Genomic DNA, 19,641 nt, shown 5'->3' with positions numbered 1-19,641 from the left:
ACACCGATGCTAATTTTTACAAAATTTTGAAAAAATTTATTATCCGCAAAACTTCGTGATTTTGGATTTCAAATTTATTTTATATTTGGATCCACATATTTAATGCGAAACTTTATTTTCAAAAATTAAATGCAAATTGATGTTCTCGCTCTCGCCTGTAAAAGATCCCGAAAGTCGACCTAAATTTTCTTAATTTCTTGTTTATTTCTTTAATTCTGCTTCAGTTAGTTAAAGAGTCATTTTAGTCATCAGTGGATTAGGCCTACAGGAGATACACCACTTAAAAAAAAAAAACGCGTCAACAATAGTATCTCATGGGTGACCTAGAAAGCTATTGTAAACATATATGTTTACGTTCCTGGAGCCCTGAGCCTCGAGCGACTCGTGGGTCATAGGTTGCGCGCGGGATGGCGAGGTAGGGGAAATAGCGCTAGGCAGAGCCAGCTAAAAATCGGCCGAGAAGTGCATTTCTTGCAGTATGGACTATGGACTAGAGTTCCTATAATAAGAGTTAGGACACCGTTATAGCTTTGTCTCACTCCCACTAACTTCTTCTTGGCTAGAAAATGGCGGACTGGCGGGCCAGTTATAGCTTTGTCTCACTCCCACTTATAGCTTTGTCTCACTCTCACTAACTTGGCTGAAACATATGGCGGACCAATAAAAAATCATCATTACATTGGCTTAACTCTTATTATAGGGACTCTATAGTATAGACTTGAACTTGGCGCCACCTCTTATATTCTTATATACGATGAAATAAAAAAAAGTGCATTTCTTGCCGAGCTCTGCTGTAATAGATACGTTTTTAATGCGAAATACTTATTTATGAGTTTCTATCTGCAAATCGATGGTTTCAGAATAATCAATTAGCGTATATTTTACACAAAACGCGGACGAACAAAAAAAATTGCCAATATAATAAAAAAGTGTACAAACTAGAAATTTGCACATTTTTTTCTCTTATATATAACTTAAGAACTAATCAACCAAATTTTAAAGAATTATATATGGAATAGGGGTAGAAAAGATTGAAGAACATAATAGAATTAGAAAAAATTGCTAATATATTATAAAAATCAAACGGGCACACGGAGAAAATTGCTACGGTTGTTACAACAACATTCTCTATGATTGAAAAAGAAATGTATGTGAATTTAAGTTAAATTGATATTACATTGAATGTAGCTGTTAAGATATGCTCATTTATACAGTTTTCATAACCGTATAGTTCTTACGATACGTGACATTCGGTTACAATACCCTCGTATATGGTTGCCTCAACCAAAGGATTATTGCTATCTCTCTTATGTGGTCTGCAGCACAAATATTATGGTTGAGAGATCCATAAGATATAGCTGCACGGTACAACACTGAATCACTGATTGAGAGTTTAGTTCCATTGCGCGCGCAAAAGAATTTCTGCATAGAATAAAGTGGATTTGATAAGAATTTGATAAGGATGTTTTAACTTTATAAATATACTTTTTTCATAAATATATTTACGAACACAAAATTTCATAATGAGTCGACACTGATTTCTGACATTCACCCGACATTAAGAAATATTATATCATATATCCAATTCAAAATTTTATTACTCTTTTTAAACTGAATTTGTTTCTTAAGATAATTTTTGAAAAATTATATATTTGCGCTGATTATGACATATGTAGACTATATATAACACTTACATTAAATTAAGAAGTAGTCTACCACGTAAGGCAGTTGGCTCACGATCCAGAGGTCCCGAGTTCGAATCCCACCAAGGTAAGTGTTTTTTTCAAATACGAGAAAATATTTATAATTATAGACTGCATCTTAAGAAACAAATTTAGTTAAAAAATAGTAATAACATTTCGAAATAAATAATTTTTTTTATATTTAGCATTAGTACCTACACATAATCATTATGGTTGTAACATCCATATATTATGGTTGCAACATCCATATAGTAGCTACCTTCACTAAGGTTAGGGCAACCATATAGGTCACTTCCAGAGTACTATGGTTTCCATAACCCTTTTGTATGGATGGGCGAAAATTAACATTATTATTCTGTTGTAGCAACCGTAACTTTTTCTCCGTGCACAGTAACAACTGTGCCGCAACCAACAACGTAGCGGTACGTTAACCGTCCTTTCCTGAATACTTTAACATGAACTAGTGGCAGTAGACGTAGTTCTACATTGTTGGTTGCGGCACAGTTGTTACTGTGTCCGTTTGATTTTAATTATATTGGCAATTTTTTTCTAATTCTATTATGTTCTTCAATCTTTTCTACCCCTATTTCATATATAATGCTTTAAATTTTGGTTGATTAGTTCTTGAATTATATATAAGCGAAAAAATGTGCAAATTTCTAATTTGTACACTATTTTTATTATAATGGCAATTTTTTTTGTTCATCCGCGTTTTGTGTAAAATATACGCTAATTGATTATTCTGATACCGACTATCATATGACTATCAAATTATTCCTCAATCTTGAAAAACTGTTTTCTAATGACCACAACATCATCTATGAGGACATCGAAAAATAGTCTTCAGTTTATTAACTTCTAGTATTTGGAAATCTCGAATTATTCAAGGTTCCTTGCGTAAAACAAAGTAGCCTTGTTCCCGATTGTCAGACGGCGCGATCAAGGTCTCGGTTATTTTCCGACTGCATCCGAGCTTGTTTTGCAGGTTCGACGATGGGCCATTGGATACCTCGATCTCGGACGGTGCAACACGCTTCTGCTGCAAAACATCAAGTTTCACAGTTCGGGCGTGAACGCGGCGCCGTCAAAGCGAAGCGACTTTAAATTTTGGCTCATCGTCGGTTCCGCATCCCGTAGAACAATGTTGAAGTGGTGGCAGTTCTACTGCGCCTTGTTGCATATATCCGTATTGGCATCGAATAGAAAGACCGCTCTTGATACGCCCTTTAAGATCATGTTCCTCCGTGCCTTTCGAGAATGGACTTTCAATGCTTTCGGTACGTATGTTAACCAGTAATATGTTATTCATGCCACCGTACAAATTGCAAGAATTTACATTTTTTTCGCTAGTCGCACGACTGTTATTTTATTACAATACTGAAATTTTCAAATTCCTCTTTTGATATAAAATGCAGTTGAAATCAGAATGTCAAATTACATAGCCGTGCCATATATTCGAGATCGCCCAAAAATAGATTTCTTTTATAACTAAAATATAGAGCAGTATATGAGATGTGTACTTTATTGAATTTTACTAATTACAATATAAAAATAGTCATAACTAAAATATAATACTTTTAATTAAAGAGACATATCCACTAGAGTCCGACCGAAACAATCTTTTTTAATTTCGACCGAAACCGAAAACGAATATTCGGTCATGTGTCAATTTTGGCCAAAACCGAAACCGAAAACTGAAAATCGAAATTTTCATGAAAATCCTAGACGGGCCATATGTATACGCGCGTATATGTATACGCACATATATACTATATACAAGGGTCGTTCAAGTCAAACGGGACTTTTAAGGGTACGATAAATAACACAAACAGAACGCATTTATATAGAAATGAAAACTATATTTATTTTTCGATATTTGGACAATAGTCTTCTGTTACATTTATGCACTTGCCCCAGCGTTTCACTAACGCCTGGATACCAGTAACACAAAAAGATTTGTCTGTACGCCGGAGCCAGGATCGGACAGCGTGTTTTACTTCGTCGTCAGTTCTAAAATACTGACCTCCCAAGATGTTCTTTTAAGGTCCGAAAAGATGAAAATCGTTCAGAGCGAGGTCTGGACCGTGAAGCCTTGTGTCCACGATGCTAGAAAGCGCTCCGAGATCTTGGACGCAAGGCTTAGGGAGGATAAGGCAATATCTTCCAGCCAAGTTCCAATAATGTGCAAGTAGTGCGATAAGCAGTATGATGTACAGCCATCTTTAAATTGTTTGCACCATTCAAATGCTTTATTGCGGCTAATTGTCTCATCATCGTACTGTGCTTGAAGTCTTCTGTAAATGTCATTTTGCATAACTGATTATCAATTGACTCGAGAGAACTGCGCCACATACCGATGATAAACACTTGCCATTTACCACTATAAAAAAATTCTTCGCGATCGCATTCGTTTTATATCATGTGCAACTAAAAGTCCCGGTTTGACTTGAACGACCTTCGTACTTTTTCTTTATAAATATCATAATTTAATTATCAAAATAATAATTACACATATTATCATAATCCTACTATTACAATCTTATTATCACAACCTATAGTATGCTATATACTATCCGTAGTATCATAATCATATTATTTCATTACATGATGTGGTATAAAACATGAGTGTGGAATTATTCTAAAAAAAAATTAACTTTTTCACCGTTTAGTTTCAAAGATATCACTTTGCAAAGAATAAATAATACGTCTGCCTTCAAATTGAAATGTTTGTGATTTCTCAGTGAGGTTATGTGGCACCTGTTTACATTTAGCAGCATTTGCTATGCACATTACTTTTTATGCAACGGCTTTTTTTCGTTTGTCAAGACTTTTTTTCTTGATAAACCGACCTTTCAAACGCAATCGATCTGACATTATTCGAAAGGGATAGAACTGCGATGTTGCCACGATTAACGCGCCGTTTCGTAAGTGAAGTGGTGTATTCATACAGGAGCTGTTTCTATGTGAGCAGGTTCGGACTATACAGATTCAGTCAAAAGTGTCGCTCCGGTAGGATTGAAATAAGTGTTGAATCTCCCTATCTACTGGAGACGAAACTTTTAGTTGATACGTGTACCGACAGAACTACCTTAAATCTCATATCGAGGTATTGAAGGCCGATCTATTAACTACAAGTGTCCTTATATTGTCGTTGAGCAGGTATATTATATACATACCTATATACATAAAAAAGCTGCACAAGGACACTAAAACGATAACGATAATTTTATTATCATTAAAAAATAGGGCTATTCTGGTAAAGATAACAACGTCAAGGTTCTACATGCTGTGAGCGTTTAAGGGGGCTTTCTACTTCTATTGCACATATTTTCAAGAATTTTTTTTTTATAGTGAAATGTATTGAAATATCTCGAAACTTTTATATATTTTCTCACATATATTGAAGTACATAAAAAAAAATTTTTTTTGTTTTTCTTATTTATGGCGACAAAATGGCAACTGTAAGGGTACCCCATAGAAATCTGGTTGACATGATATCTCGAGTTAGAAACGTCTGAAACAAAAAATTCAAACGGGATATTAAAATATAAGTAAGTGGCTATAGCCGGTACTAGAATTAAACATTTTGGGTAAAAAGAAACAAAATGGCGGACTTTTGAATATCTCGACCCTTTTTTTGCAACTAAAATTGTTTTAAAAAAGGGTTAAAAATAATTAAAAAATTATGATTCTAGTACGGGCTGAAACTACATATGTGCTGAACAATCCCTGTAAATTTCAGCCCAATCGGTTAAATAGTTTCTCCAAAATCGTGTCAACCAGATCGAAAAACGAAAAGTGTTTGTACACTAATTCTACATATATATAGTTCACGAAAATAATGTTTTTAGAAAATCGAATTTTTCACCAAAATAGAAGTAGAAAGCCCCCTTAAAGCCCGATCATTTGAAAAAATTTGTAAAAGTAAAACATGAACATTTTTAATAGTTATGATTATTCTTTTATTGTAATTAATTAATTCAATAAAACAAGTATCATATTGCTTTGTATTTTAATTATAAACTAAATCCATTTCTTTTAAGAACAAAATTTATAACCGTATATGACCGTATGTCTCTATATGTATATAGAGGTACTAATTTCTCTGTAAATTGTAACTTATAACTTGTTAATCTTGCAGGTAGGACAGGAATGGAGGAAAAGTATCTGCAAGCAGCAAGAAACGCAAACAAAATGCAAAAAATAATTCCCGACAATGTTCCGTTCCCTTGTAATGTGACAGGTAGAAAAAGAACTCTATTATCATTTCTTATTTCCTTAACAATAATTGTTCCTCTGATCATAATTGTTTTATCTCTTTATAATTAATACTATACATCTGCATATAAAAATACAGTTATTAAAAATGTAAAGCTTCTTTACATGTCAATATAGTTTTTCTTAAAGTGAGGCATTTTATTCCTAGTTCAATATTTTTAATGTCTACGTTTCATATCTTTGCCTAACTTAAATTTTTTAAAGCAAAATCGTTACACATCGTTATTTCATTGCAATTTTTTTATTTTTCAATATTACATATATTAATAACAAAATCTTTTAGAGATATTACATATATCAACAACAAGATCTTTAGATTAATAACAAGATTAAGAACAATATCTTATATAACAAATTAAAATTTTATTACAGACCATCAAGGTTTATGTAACTAAAGAGTGTGATTTTATCTCAGTCGCTAATAAGAACGCATATGTCGACGTTTTCATTGAAGAATAGTCGATTCAAAGTTGTACAATTAATTAAATTGTTATAAAAAAGATAATAGAAATGCGAAACATTGTGTAATTGAGGAGTGCTACACGACTGAATAAATTTCAGGTGGCCGATCGTCAAAAGTGCCAGAGTCGGTGCATAAACTAAGACCGGGTGATATCGATGTCATTGCCGCGTTGGGCGATTCTCTTATGGAAGGACAACAGGATAGAAGAAGTCAAGGAGTTCAAATATCTGGGGTTCACATTTAAGAAATGCAACACCGATGAAGCACACATAAAAGATATAGTAAGAAAAGCAGCAGCAGCCATGGCACAGATTTGGGGAATAGGTGAAAGGAAATTTGGAGGAGACTTTGACAGGAGAATGATGATGTTTAATGTCATGGTCAAAAGCATACTCTTATACGGAGTAGAAATATGGGGATGGAAAGAATGGAAGGAGATAGAGGCACTTCAAGAAAGATACATAAGATGGATATTAGGTTTAGACAGATGCACGCCAGGCTATATAGTCAGAGAAGAAACAAAGATAGAACAAATCAGTATAGAAGCTGGAGGAAGAGCTCTAAAATACCAGGAAAAAGTAAAAGAAATGACTGACAACGAAATACTGAGAGAATGCAGAAGAGAAATTAGCAATATAGAATGGGAGAAGACACAATGGGGCGGCCGGATGCAGAAGTTTCACGAGGAGGGCGGATTAAACCAGTGGACAAGAGAGGCAAGAGAGGAACAGGGAAAAAACACGACAGAAGAATGGACAACCAACTACAAAGAGAAGAAATTGGAAGAGAGAAGAAAGAAGATGGAGGGATCGAAATCAACGAAAGAATACAACAGGTGGAAAACAAGTGAAAGAGCGAAATACTTGGAGTGCAAAGGAAAAGGCATAAAGATGAAAACAATCGCAAGATTCAGATGCGGAAACGAATGGAAAGGTAATAGACACTGGGAGGAGGAAAACAAGAAAATGTGCAGGCTGTGTGAAGAAAGAGAGGAATCCTGGAACCATATACTAAGGGAATGCCCGGAATCAGGAATAGCCAATCCGAGCGAAGAATTTATAATGGCAGAAGATGGGAAAGGAATAGAATGGATGCTGAAGCTGTGCAATAAAAGGAAAGAGAGGGAAAAACTGAAGAGACAATAAAGGAGCGTAGAAAGTAACATAGTAATATAGGAGATGTAAAATATGATTAAGCAAAATACATAACATGTATCCCGAGAAGGGAATCATTATCCTAAATAAAAAAAAAAAAAAAAAAATTAATTCAATAAAACAAGTATAAATTCCATATTGCTTTGTATTTTAATTATAAACTAAATCCATATTTTTCTTAAGAACAAAATTTATCGCCGTATGACCGTATATGTAGGTACTAATTTCTCTGTAAATTGTAACGTACAACTTCTTGCAGGTAAGACAGGAATGGAGGAAAGGTATCTGCAAGCAGCAAGAAACGCAAATAAAACGCAAGAAATTATTCCCGACAATGTTCCGTTCCCTTGTAATGTGACAGGTAGAAAATCTATTATTATTTCCTATTTCCTTATCGATAAATAATTGTTCCTCTGGTCATAATTGTCTTGTCTCTTTATAATTAATACTATACATCTGCGTTAAAAATACAGTTATTAAAAACTGTGAAGCTTCTTTACATGTCAATATATTTTTTCTTAAAGTAAGGCATTTTATTCCTAGTTCAATATTTTTTATGTCTACGTTTCATTTTTGGCTAACTTGGATTTTTCTCTTAGCAAAATCGTCGCACATAATTATTTCATTGCAATTTTTTATTTTTCAACATTACATTATTAATAACAAGAATCTTATATGTATAACAAATAAAAATTTTATTACAGAACAAGGTTTATGTAACTAAAGAGTGTAATTTTATCTCAGTCAGTAATAAGAACGCATATCCCTTACAGAAATTTAATACTTGAGAAATTTAATAAGTGGCTAGTGATTAATTACTTATTTTTAGTATTAAAAGCAATAAAAACAGTGCTCTTAATACTCAAAATAAATAATTAATCACTAGCAAAATAATCACTTACAGTATTAAATTTTTGTAAGGGAAGTCGATGTTTTCATTGAAGAATAGTCGATTCGAAGTTGTACTATTAATTAAATTAATTAAATTGTTATTAAAAGGATAATAGAAATGCGAAACATCGTGTACTTGAAGAGTGCTACACGACTGACAATAAATTTCAGGTGGTCGATCGTCAAAAGTTCCAGAGTCGGTGCATAAACTAAGACCGGGTGATATCGATGTCATTGCCGCGATGGGCGATTCTCTTACGGCTGGAGCTGGGATCTTTGCAGGCAGTCTGCTCCAAGTTGCCGTAGAAAATAGAGGAGTTACCGCGGCTGGCGGAGGCCAAGGAACGTGGAGACAATATCTAACTCTTCCCAATATCATTAAAGTAAGACAATCAAATCTTACAACGTTATAACGTTTATTATTGAACAAATCTTAGCATCAAAGACAAATACGAGAAATGGAGATTTAAGATATTGATGGCGGCCAACCATGGCAGTTAAATCAATCAAATTTAATTAAAATCTTTAAAACTATAGTAAAGTTTAATACTCGTTGCATTAACACTGCAAATCCAAGTGTGTTATTTTTACAAGCATAAACATCTAAAAATAACACATTAGACTGAAGCTCTTTTTACATATTTCTTTATGTGTTAAATTACGTCATTTAATATTTTAATCGTATTACATTAAAAGTTAGTTCGTTTAATCGTGTTAAAATGACGTGATTTAAAACAGTTAGAAATGTGTAAAAAGAGCTTTACCTAAAATAACGCATTTGGATTTGTAGTGCTGTTATATAATAATTATATAATACAAAGAGAAAAAAATATATATATAGACTTCTTTTTGCACCATTAGAGCTATCGCGTGTCTTCATGCGAGAGCGGCGAATTTGTAGTTAGCGGAGGGGGACTTTTAGGGGAATTCCCTCTTATTTCATGTGCAAATTTTATATTTCGTAAAATTCCCCTAAGGTAGTTGGGCGTGATGCTAACAACTTTACTTTGTAAAATAAAATACCAGGATATTAAGCAATGCCGAGCGAAAAAGTTATATAATAATAAAAGTTATATAATAATGTAATATAATATAATATAATATAATTAAATAATTTAAAAACGGCCAATTTTCGAGCAATTAAAGGAAGTTGAAAATATATTTAATAATTTCAATAAAAATATACAAACGTTAACGTTTCGAGCCTTACTTGGTGATTATTATTTTTTATTTAGAATATAATTAATGTAATATAATATAATATAATCAATATAATATAATATAATCAATATAATATAATATAATATATTATATAATTCAGGATGTGTTATATCGGTTGGTGAGATCGTTATCATAATCATCATTAAGCAATATTTAAGATTATGACCTCTTTACTTGCTTTCTAATTTTTTTCTTACTTTAATAAATATGTCTATCTAATCAAAAATTGTTTCTTTTCTTTTAATTTAGTTTATATCAAATAACCTTAGAAAGTTTATATGATTAAAATCACGATTTTGTGACAGATTGAACAATAATTAGAAAAGTTTACGTAGGGACGGACACTAACCATAAGTTAGATAAGAAAAGTTGTACGTCCTGAGAGGGAGAGAGGGGAGTAATGTAACGCTAAAGGATCTAACAATGTGCGCGTGTACAAATTATAGTCACCCACAAATTTTCATTGTATTAGGAATTCAACCTCAATTTGATAGGATATGCATTGGGAGACTCTTTGACGACTCACAAGGCATCGCAATTGAATGTTGCCGAAAGCGGAGCTATGTCCGCGGATATGGTTTACATGGCGGATGTGTTAGTCAAGAAAATTAAAAATGATCCAAGGATAGATCTGCAGAAACATTGGAAGGTTTGTTGAACTAGACAAATTCAATTTGTTGCAAACAGCGAGAGAAACGATGGGCAGCAAATGTCATTACGTGAACTGCATGTTTTATTATATGTAATAATTAAGTTATAATTATCCCCCCTTATAGTTTTAAACTGATTTTCCTTGCGATAAAAATTTGACGGAACTACTTATCATTTGTTATAATTTTTTAATTATTTCCGAGATTTTCATTAATATGCTGTATTTACAACAAAATATCTCGCTTCGCTGTTAAAAATTCTGCACTCTTATTTATTAAACATACATATCGATGGCAATAAAATTTGATTTGCAGTTCATCTCTCTGATGATCGGATGCAATGACTTTTGCACTGAAATGTGTTGGATTCCATCGCCTTGGTCAGTTCTTGAAATACATAAAACTGATCTACTCCAAGCTTTGCGGACGTTAAAAGATAATTTGCCGCGAACCTTCGTGGCATTGCTTCCACCACCACATTTAAAGGCTATGGTTGAGATACGTGAAGGAAGACCATCGCTTAATTGTTTCCTCGCACCGAGAATCCTGTGTTCTTGCATGTTTAGTCTCACATTTCAGCGTTTTAGATCTATGTATTACGACATTATGCGACAGTAAGCGTAATAACGTAAAATGAAACGGAAAATAATCTAGAGTATATTATTTATTAAATGTTAATATATAATTATTTTCGGTAATGCAAAGTTATCTGTGTTTAAATAATCCGATACGACATTAAGTAAAAAATACGTGTTTGCAATGTGCGACATTAAAAATTAATTTTAACTTGTTTCATTGAAAGTATCACTTATACCGTTGAAAGCAAATTGCGGATTGATTAAAAATTTGAAAATATATTTTAGATGGCAGAAGTTAGATATGGAAATCGCAACTTATCCAGAATTCCAAAGAGATGACTTTACAGTTGTAGTTCAGCCTATCCTGGTGAATTTCAGTATTCCACTTGCTTCAGATGGGTATACCGATACGACATATTTAAGTAGCGATTGTCTTCACGTTAGTCAAAAGACCAACGCCCTTTGTAAGTTTATTAAGAATTTCCTAAGAAGAAATTTGTTAACTAATAATTAAAAAACTGCTCTTTTATATGTAAAACGTATTTTATTTATAGTTTTATATTTAAAAACTTCATATTATAAATTTTTATATTTTATATTTTATATTTATATTTTATTTTTATATTTTATTTTTATATTTAGTGCATGCAATAATCATCAGCATATTTTCCAAATGTTAACCAGTTTGACCAGTTTGATCAGTCTACGAAATTTAGATTACCTAATTCTAACAGTTATATTATAGCATCGAGTTCCTATATTAGCATAAATTTTTAATTAGTATAAAAAAAGTTGTGTAAATCTGATAAAAGTGTTCAAATATGTTTCAGTCAAGTGGAAGTAAACTAACTTTAAAATGTGTATTAAAACTATTTTTAGTTGTTCAGAAATGATCTAGAAAATGATTCAAGATCTTCTATTTTTTTGTAGTTGCAAACAGTTTATGGAACAACTTATTGGAACCGGTAGGTGCCAAATCAACGAGATGGAGCAATAATAAATTTCACTGCCCGACGCCGGAGAGGCCTTATTTGACTACAATGTTAAATTCGAAGCAACAAAGTGTTACTGAAACTGCGATTCGAACGAGAAATATTGGCACTTAACAAAAGGCGGAGACAGTATCGATAGCGTTATTATGTCGCAAACAACTTTAAACAGAGTCGCAGTGCCAATTATTTAAGCGTAGACAAGATGGCATGATGTATTCATTGTAAGAGACGTCTTTCGGGTTGGGCAAACTGAAGCACAGAGACAGTTTAACTGGGTTCAAACTAATATATTTATTATACATTTTAATACTTAAATCGTACGTGCACTTTCAAACAAACTCTCTACATCTCTACGTTACTCTCTTGTTGTTTACATTCTGAAGATTGATTTGTTCAAAGAAGAATAAAAACTGTTAACTCGATCTGCCGATGTGCCCACTAAGACCTTTAGAAGCGATATGCATATATCAGATTGTTGGAAAACAATTGGCGGTAGCGAACGTTATATGGACGATGGCTATGTAATCGTCGTTTGTCTCGCAGGTTTAAAAATAAATCTGTTGCATCAGTGAAACATAAGTTATAAACTTTCACGATTTACATAGTAATATTTCTCTCAAAATGATTATAGACACCGGTGCTAATTTTTACAAAATTTTGAAAAAAAATTATTATACCCAAAACTTTGTGATTTTGGACTTCAAATTTATTTTATATTTGGATCCACATATTTAATGTGAGACTCTATTTTCAAAAATTAAATTTATAAGAAATAAAAAGCGTTCTTCCTTAAGCGACGATTCCTTATGCGGTTTGCTACATCTGATACGCAAATCGATGTTCTCGCTTTCGCCTGTAAAATCGTCGCACATAATTATTTCATTGCAATTTTTTATTTTTCAATATTACATATATTAATAACAAGAATCTTATATGTATAACAAATAAAAATTTTATTACAGAACAAGGTTTATGTAACTAAAGAGTGTGATCTTATCTCACTCACTAATAAGAATGCATATCCCTTAGAGAAATTTAATAAGTGGTTATTTGGCTAGTGATTAATTACTTATTTTTAGTATTAAAAGCATTAAGAACAATGCATTTAATACTCAAAATAAGTAATTAATCACTAGCAAAATAATCACTTACAATATTAAATTTCTGTAAGGAAAGTCGACGTTTTCATTAAAGAATAGTCAATTCGAAGTTGTACAATTAATTAAATTGTTATAAAAAAGATAAAAGAAATGCGAAACATCGTGTAATTGAGGAGTGCTACACGACAGAATAAATTTCAGGTGGCCGATCGTCAAAAGTGCCAGAGTCGGTGCATAAACTAAGACCGGGTGATATCGATGTCATTGCCACGATTGGCGATTCTCTTATGGCTGGAGCTGGAATCTTTGCAGACAATCTGTTCCAGATTCTCATAGAAAATAGAGGAGTTACCGCGACTGGCGGAGGCCAAGGCACGTGGAGACAATATCTAACTCTTCCCAATATCATTAAAGTAAGACAATCAAATCTTACAACGTTATAACATTTATTATTGAACAAATCTTAGCATCAAAGACAAATACGAGAAATGGAGATTTAAGATATTGATGAGATTTAAGAGATTTAAGATTTAAGTTAAATCAATCAAATTTAATTAAAATCTTTAAAACTATAGTAAAGTCTAATACTCGTTGCATTAACACTGCAAATCCAAGTGTGTTATTTTTACACGCATAAACCTCTAAAAATGACACATTAGACTGAAGCTCTTTTTATATATTTCTTTATGTGTTAAATTACGTCATTTAATACTTTTAATCGTATTACATTAAAAGTTAGTTCTTTTAATCGTGTTAAATGACGTGATTTAAAACAGTTAGAAATGTGTAAAAAGAGTTTCACCTAAAAGAGCGCACTTGGGTTTGTAGTGCTGTTATATAATAATTATATAATAAAAAAGAAAAATAGATTTTTTTGCACCATTAGAGCTACCGCGTGACTTCATGCGAGAGCGGCGAATTTGTAGTTAGCGGAGGGGGGCTTTGAGGGGAATTCCCTCTTATCCCATATGCAAATTTTATATTTCGTAAAATTCCCCTAAGGTAGTTGGGCGTGATGCTAACAACCTTACTTTGTAAAATAAAATACCAGAATATTAAGCAATGCCAAACGAAAAAGTTATATAATAATATAATATAATATAATGTAATTAATATAATATAATATGTTATCATATATAATTCAGGATGTTATATCGGTTAATGAGATCGTTATCATAATCATCATTAAGCAGTATTTAAAATTATGACCTCTTTACTTGCTTTATAATTTTTTCCTTACTTTAATAAATATGTTTACCTAATCAAAAATTATTTTTTTTCTTACAATTTAGTTAATTATATCAAATAGTCTTAGAAAGTTTATATGATTAAAATCACGATTTTGTGACAGTTTGAACAATAATTGGAAAAGTTTACGTAGGGACGGACACTAATAATAAGTTAGATAAGAAAAGTTGTACGTCCTGAGAGGGAGAGAAGGAAGTAATGTAACGCTAAAGGCTGATCTAACAATGTGCGCGTGTACAAATTAGTCACCCACAAATTTTCATTGTATTCCCTTAGGAAAATTTACTTAAAGTTTTTTAAAGTTACTTAAAGTATTTTAAAGTATTATAAAGTATACTAGCCGTAATAATAGTATACTAATAGTATAATAGTAGACTAATAGTATACTGACCGCCGAGCGTAAAGTTTTCTTTAAGTTATTAACCTCAATAAAAACTTTATAAGCAAGTCGCAAATATACTTTAAATTTACTTTTAACAAACGTAATACTTATAAATATACTTTAACTTTACTTTTTATAAAGGTAATACTTAAAGCTGATTTTAACTTATGCGTGTTGTTTCAACAGTATACTTAAAAAGACAAGTTCCCTTTTTCACCATACTTGCACCACACGAGACATTAAGAAATATTATATCATATATCCAATTCAAAATTTTATTACTCTTTTTAAACTGAATTTGTTTCTTAAGATGATTTTTGGAAAATTATATATTTGCGCTGGTTATGACATATGTAGACTATATATAACACTTACATCAAATTAAGAAGTAGTCTACCACGTATAAAGGCAGTTGGCTCACGATCCAGAGGTCCCGAGTTCGAATCCCACCAAGGTAAGTGTGTTTTTCAAATACGAGAAAATATTTATAATCATAGACTGCATCTTAAGAAACAAATTTAGTTATAAAATAGTAATAAAATTTCGAAATAAATAATTTTTTTTTATTCCGGGTGAATATCGGAAATCAGTGTCCTCTAGTATTAAGAGGACTGTAATCTTAAGTCTAGTGTCTCATGGTTAGAGGATATTCCTCTAGATTTTAAAATATTTTCTTGAGACCGTATTTCAGAGGAAAATCCTCTAAAATCAAGCGGGAGCAACTAAATGACAGAATATTTTTTTTGGGGTGATTAATAGTAATTGCATGAGTTAACTTAAAGTAACCTTTAAAGTATATTATAGAAATACTTAAAGTTTGGTTCGAAATCACTTCTAGTTTATCAATAGTTTATCAATAGTAATTTCTTTGGTAAACTTTCTAGTTTATTTTAAGTTTTTTTAAGTAAATTTTCCTAAGGGTTAGGAATTCAACCCCAATTTGATAGGATATGCATTGGGAGACTCTTTGACGACTCACAAGGCATCGCAATTGAATGTTGCCGAAAGCGGAGCTATGTCCGCGGATATGGTTTACATGGCTGATATGTTAGTCAAGAAAATTAAAAATGATCCAAGGATAGATCTGCAGAAACATTGGAAGGTTTGTTGAACTAGACAAATTCAATTTGTTGCAAACAGTGAAAGAAACGAGGAACAGCTATTGTCATTACGTGAACTGCATGTTTTGTTGTATGTAATAATTAAGTTAATTATCACCCCTTATAGTTTTAAACTGATTTTCCTTGCGATAAAAAATTGCCGGAACTATTTATAGTCTGTCATAATTTTGTAATGTTTTCCGAGATTTTCTTTAATATGCTGTATTTACAACAAAATATCTCGCTTTGCTGTTAAAAATTCTGCACTCTTATTTATTAAACATACATATCGATGACAATAAAATTTGATTTGCAGTTCATCTCTCTGATGATCGGAGGCAATGACTTTTGCAGTAAAATGTGTTGGATTCCATCGCCTTGGTCAATTCTTGAAAGACATAAAACTGATCTACTCCAAGCTTTGCGGACGTTAAGAGATAATTTACCGCGAACTTTCGTGGCATTGCTTCCGCCACCACATTTAAAGGCTATGGCCATCGCTTAATTGTTTCCTCGCACCGAAAGTCCTGTGTTCTTGCATGTTTGGTCTCACATCTTGGCGTTTTAGATCTATGTATTACGACATTATACGACAGTAAGCGTAATAACGTAAATAAAACGGAAAATAGTCTAGAGTAGGTTAGGTAGTCCAACAATGAACCAGTAGTATACACTATGAACCATTGCGATATTTCATAAATATGACGTTACCAGAGTGTGCTTGTTGCATTATATGCAAAGACTCGCATTTGAACTCCTCTTCGGCTCCCCAATCGGCCGGCAAATCACACGAAGGACGGCCGTTTAAGGCCACATTTTGTGAATTTTGACAAACTAAGTTTTTTTCGTAAGTTTTACGTATTTTTCATGTTTTTGTTGTTATATCTATCATTTTTTTTCATTATTCTATAGTTCTATAGTTTTGTGTGTATATATTTGGCTTTATAATTCTGTAAACAACTTAATTTTTTCTATTGCATTATTTTATCGTATTTTTTGGAGATTATCGTAAAAAATGTTATATGGTTTACAATAAACCATTTTGTTCTTTACTATAGTTATTGGTGTTATAAGTCTTATTAAACTGACTAATTGCTACAATAAATAATAATCTAAGTGACAAAAAGTCTGAATAAAAATAATAATTTTGATTGTAAGCTTCAAATAATAAAAATATAAACATATAATTAAGCTAGCTTTAATTTAAATTCATACTATCCTAACCTTACTTATCATGTCTTATAATTATCTCTTCCCTAAATAAACATATTAAAACATAGTAAAACTAAAATAACACTAACAATTCACAATATAAAACATGTGGTTCATTGTTAAAAATGGCTAGGTTTATTGTGTATACACCCCTGTATACAATAAACAATAAACCATTTAACATTGCTTTAAAAAAATCAAAATTGTGGCTAAACTTTAAAAATAACTTATGAGTCATCTTATACGATAGTAGCCAACTAAATTCATGACCTGCGTAGGCAAAAACACAGATCTCCAACTCAATAATTGAGAGATATAAGCCTCTGAAATTTACATGGTTCATTGTTGGACTACCTACCCTATATTATTTATTAAATGTTAATATATAATTATTTTCGGTAATGCAAAGTTATTATCTGTGTTTAAATAAGCCGATACGACATTAAGTGAAAAATACGTGTTTGCAATGTACGACATTAAAAATTAATTTTAACTTGTTTCATTGAAAGTATCACTTATACCGTTGAAAGCAAATTGCGGATTGATTAAAAATTTGGAAATATATTTTAGGTGGCAGAAGCTAGATATGGAAATCGCTACTTATCTAGAATTCCAAAGAGATGACTTTACAGTCGTAGCTCAGCCTATCCTGGTGAATTTAAGAATTCCACTTGCTTCAGATGGGTATACTGATATGACATATTTAAGTAGCGATTGTCTTCACGTTAGTCAAAAGACCAACGCTCTTTGTAAGTTTATTAAGAATTTCCTAAAATGAGATTTGTTAACTATAAATAATTAAGAAACTAATCTTTCATATTTAAAACGCATTTTATTTATAGTTTTATATTTAAAAACGCATTTTATTTGTAGTTTTATATGTTTAAAAGTTTTATATTTAAAATTTTTATATTTTATATTTTATATATTTATATTTTATTTTTATATTTAAACCTGAACGTAAAAATAAACACGTAAATAAACGCTAACTTTAAAATGTGTATTAAAACTATCTTTAGTTATTCAGAAATAATCCAGAAAATGATTCAGGATCTTCTATTTTTGCAGTAGCAAACAGTTTAAGGAACAACTTATTTGAACCGGTAGGTGCCAAATCGACAAGATGGAGCAATAATAAATTTCGCTGCCCGACGCAAGATAAGCCTTATCTGACTACCATGTTAAATTCGAAGCAACAAAGTGTTACTGAAACTGCCGCTGCGATTCGAACGAGAAATATTGGCACTTAACAAAAGAGACAGTATCGATAGCGTTATTAGGTCATCAATCATAGTTACAACGTCGCAAACAACTTTAAACAGAGTCAGTTATTTAAGTGTCAATTATTTAAGCGTAGACAAGATGCCATGATGTATTCATTGTATTAGAGGCGTCTTCCGGGTTGGGCAAACTCAAACACAGACTGTTTAACTGGGTTCAAACTTTCAAACTAATATATTTATTATAAAGTTTATAATACCTAATAAATCGTACGTGCGCTTTTAAACAAGCTCTCTACATCTCTACGTTGCTCTCTTGTTGTTTACATTAGCAACGTTATCAATATTAAATACAGCTGAACGTACAGCTTTGGCCATACCTGACTTTAGTCCGTGCGGATTTTTAAAGTGTGTTTAATAGTTATTATAAAGTTTTGTTTAAGTATAAAAGTAGAATTAAATTTAGTAATTAACGCAAAACATATTTTTTAAAACTAGATTTAAATCAATTAGTAATTAATTAATAATTAATTATTTAATTGATTACTAAATATCTAAGTTGTTTTATTACGCCACGATCTCAGATTGCTTGATATGATTTATTCGTTTTTTTGAAAGCCTTTAACATCAGACGCATTATGACGATTATATCGTGACACCTTTGTTATTATTGTTACATATGGTCCTTTAAACTTGGGAATCAGCTTCTTTAAAGCTCCAGGAGTACAGTCATAATTTTTAATCATGATTAAATCTCTTGTCTGATATTGATGTGCTTCTTTTCGTCTCTTATTTACTTGAGTTTTATTACGCTTTTGACTTACTATTATTTTCTCTGCTGCTTTGGATCTAATTAATTCTAAGTTTCTATTGTTGTCATCATATGTATCTTTTAAATAATTCGCTATTTCATCGTAGACTATGCCTCTCTGTGTGAATAATAATTTACTTGGAATCTCGCCAGTGTTTTTGTTAATTGTGTTATTAATATAGAATTCTGCTTGAGAAACCAATATTTTCCTTTTTTGAGATCAACTAATTTAGCTAAAATATGGGTACAAGTATACGATTGATTCGTTCTACTTGTCCATTTGCTCGTGGGGAACTAGTTGCTAGGTATTAATTTTATTAATATATGTTTTACGTTATTTTTCGTTAGAAAATCTTGAAATACTTGCGACGTAAACGCAGTACCTCTATCAGAAATTAATACTTTTGGAATGCTATAATTGTGCTCCGTTAAATAACGTAAAACTTCTTTACTCGAAGTAGTCTTTGCAGCAAATAGTTTTACATATTTAGTATAAGAGACATTTTTTATCGATATAGATCCTACAAAATCAATATGTATCTATCGTATGAAATGGGATATTACCTTTTGAATAAACTATTCATGAAACCTTCTTTTCGTCCATTAACAGAAGTAAAGGCTATGCACTTTAAACAGTT

General features: G+C 31.7%; 2 protein-coding genes and 1 long non-coding RNA gene across 3 annotated transcripts in view; 2 read left to right on the top strand and 1 right to left on the bottom strand.

Annotated features, from left to right (window-relative positions):
• The first annotated feature begins 2,431 nt into the window (after positions 1–2,431).
• LOC139773811 (phospholipase B1, membrane-associated-like) lies at positions 2,432–13,235 on the top strand. Its single transcript, XM_071708551.1, has 7 exons — positions 2,432–2,980; positions 5,845–5,946; positions 8,661–8,872; positions 10,183–10,359; positions 10,676–10,974; positions 11,224–11,402; positions 11,869–13,235. Exons 1-7 carry the CDS (start codon positions 2,845–2,847, stop codon positions 12,042–12,044), a joined length of 1,281 nt encoding a protein of 426 aa, XP_071564652.1. The 5' UTR covers positions 2,432–2,844; the 3' UTR covers positions 12,045–13,235.
• The window catches only part of LOC139773812 (uncharacterized), a 69,273-nt gene continuing 62,341 nt past the window's right edge, over positions 12,710–19,641 (bottom strand). The window contains exon 3 of the long non-coding RNA XR_011718427.1: positions 12,710–12,783. This is a non-coding gene — a long non-coding RNA (uncharacterized lncRNA). The remainder of the gene's footprint in view (positions 12,784–19,641) is intronic.
• LOC139773784 (phospholipase B1, membrane-associated-like) lies at positions 13,228–19,595 on the top strand (the record flags this gene model as incomplete). The annotated part of the gene is given in 6 exon segments (XM_071708501.1): positions 13,228–13,443; positions 15,586–15,762; positions 16,077–16,255; positions 16,257–16,355; positions 17,543–17,721; positions 18,041–19,595. Coding segments are annotated over 6 exon segments (1,032 nt in total), but the record flags the coding sequence as incomplete, so codon positions are not given.

The sequence above is a fragment of the Temnothorax nylanderi genome, unplaced genomic scaffold (genome assembly GCF_030848795.1).
Source record: "Temnothorax nylanderi isolate EJ_2023f unplaced genomic scaffold, tnyl_v1.0 TNYL_tig0069_pilon, whole genome shotgun sequence".
Taxonomy (NCBI): Eukaryota; Metazoa; Arthropoda; class Insecta; order Hymenoptera; family Formicidae; genus Temnothorax; species Temnothorax nylanderi.
This window is presented reverse-complemented; position numbering and strand designations above follow the sequence as displayed.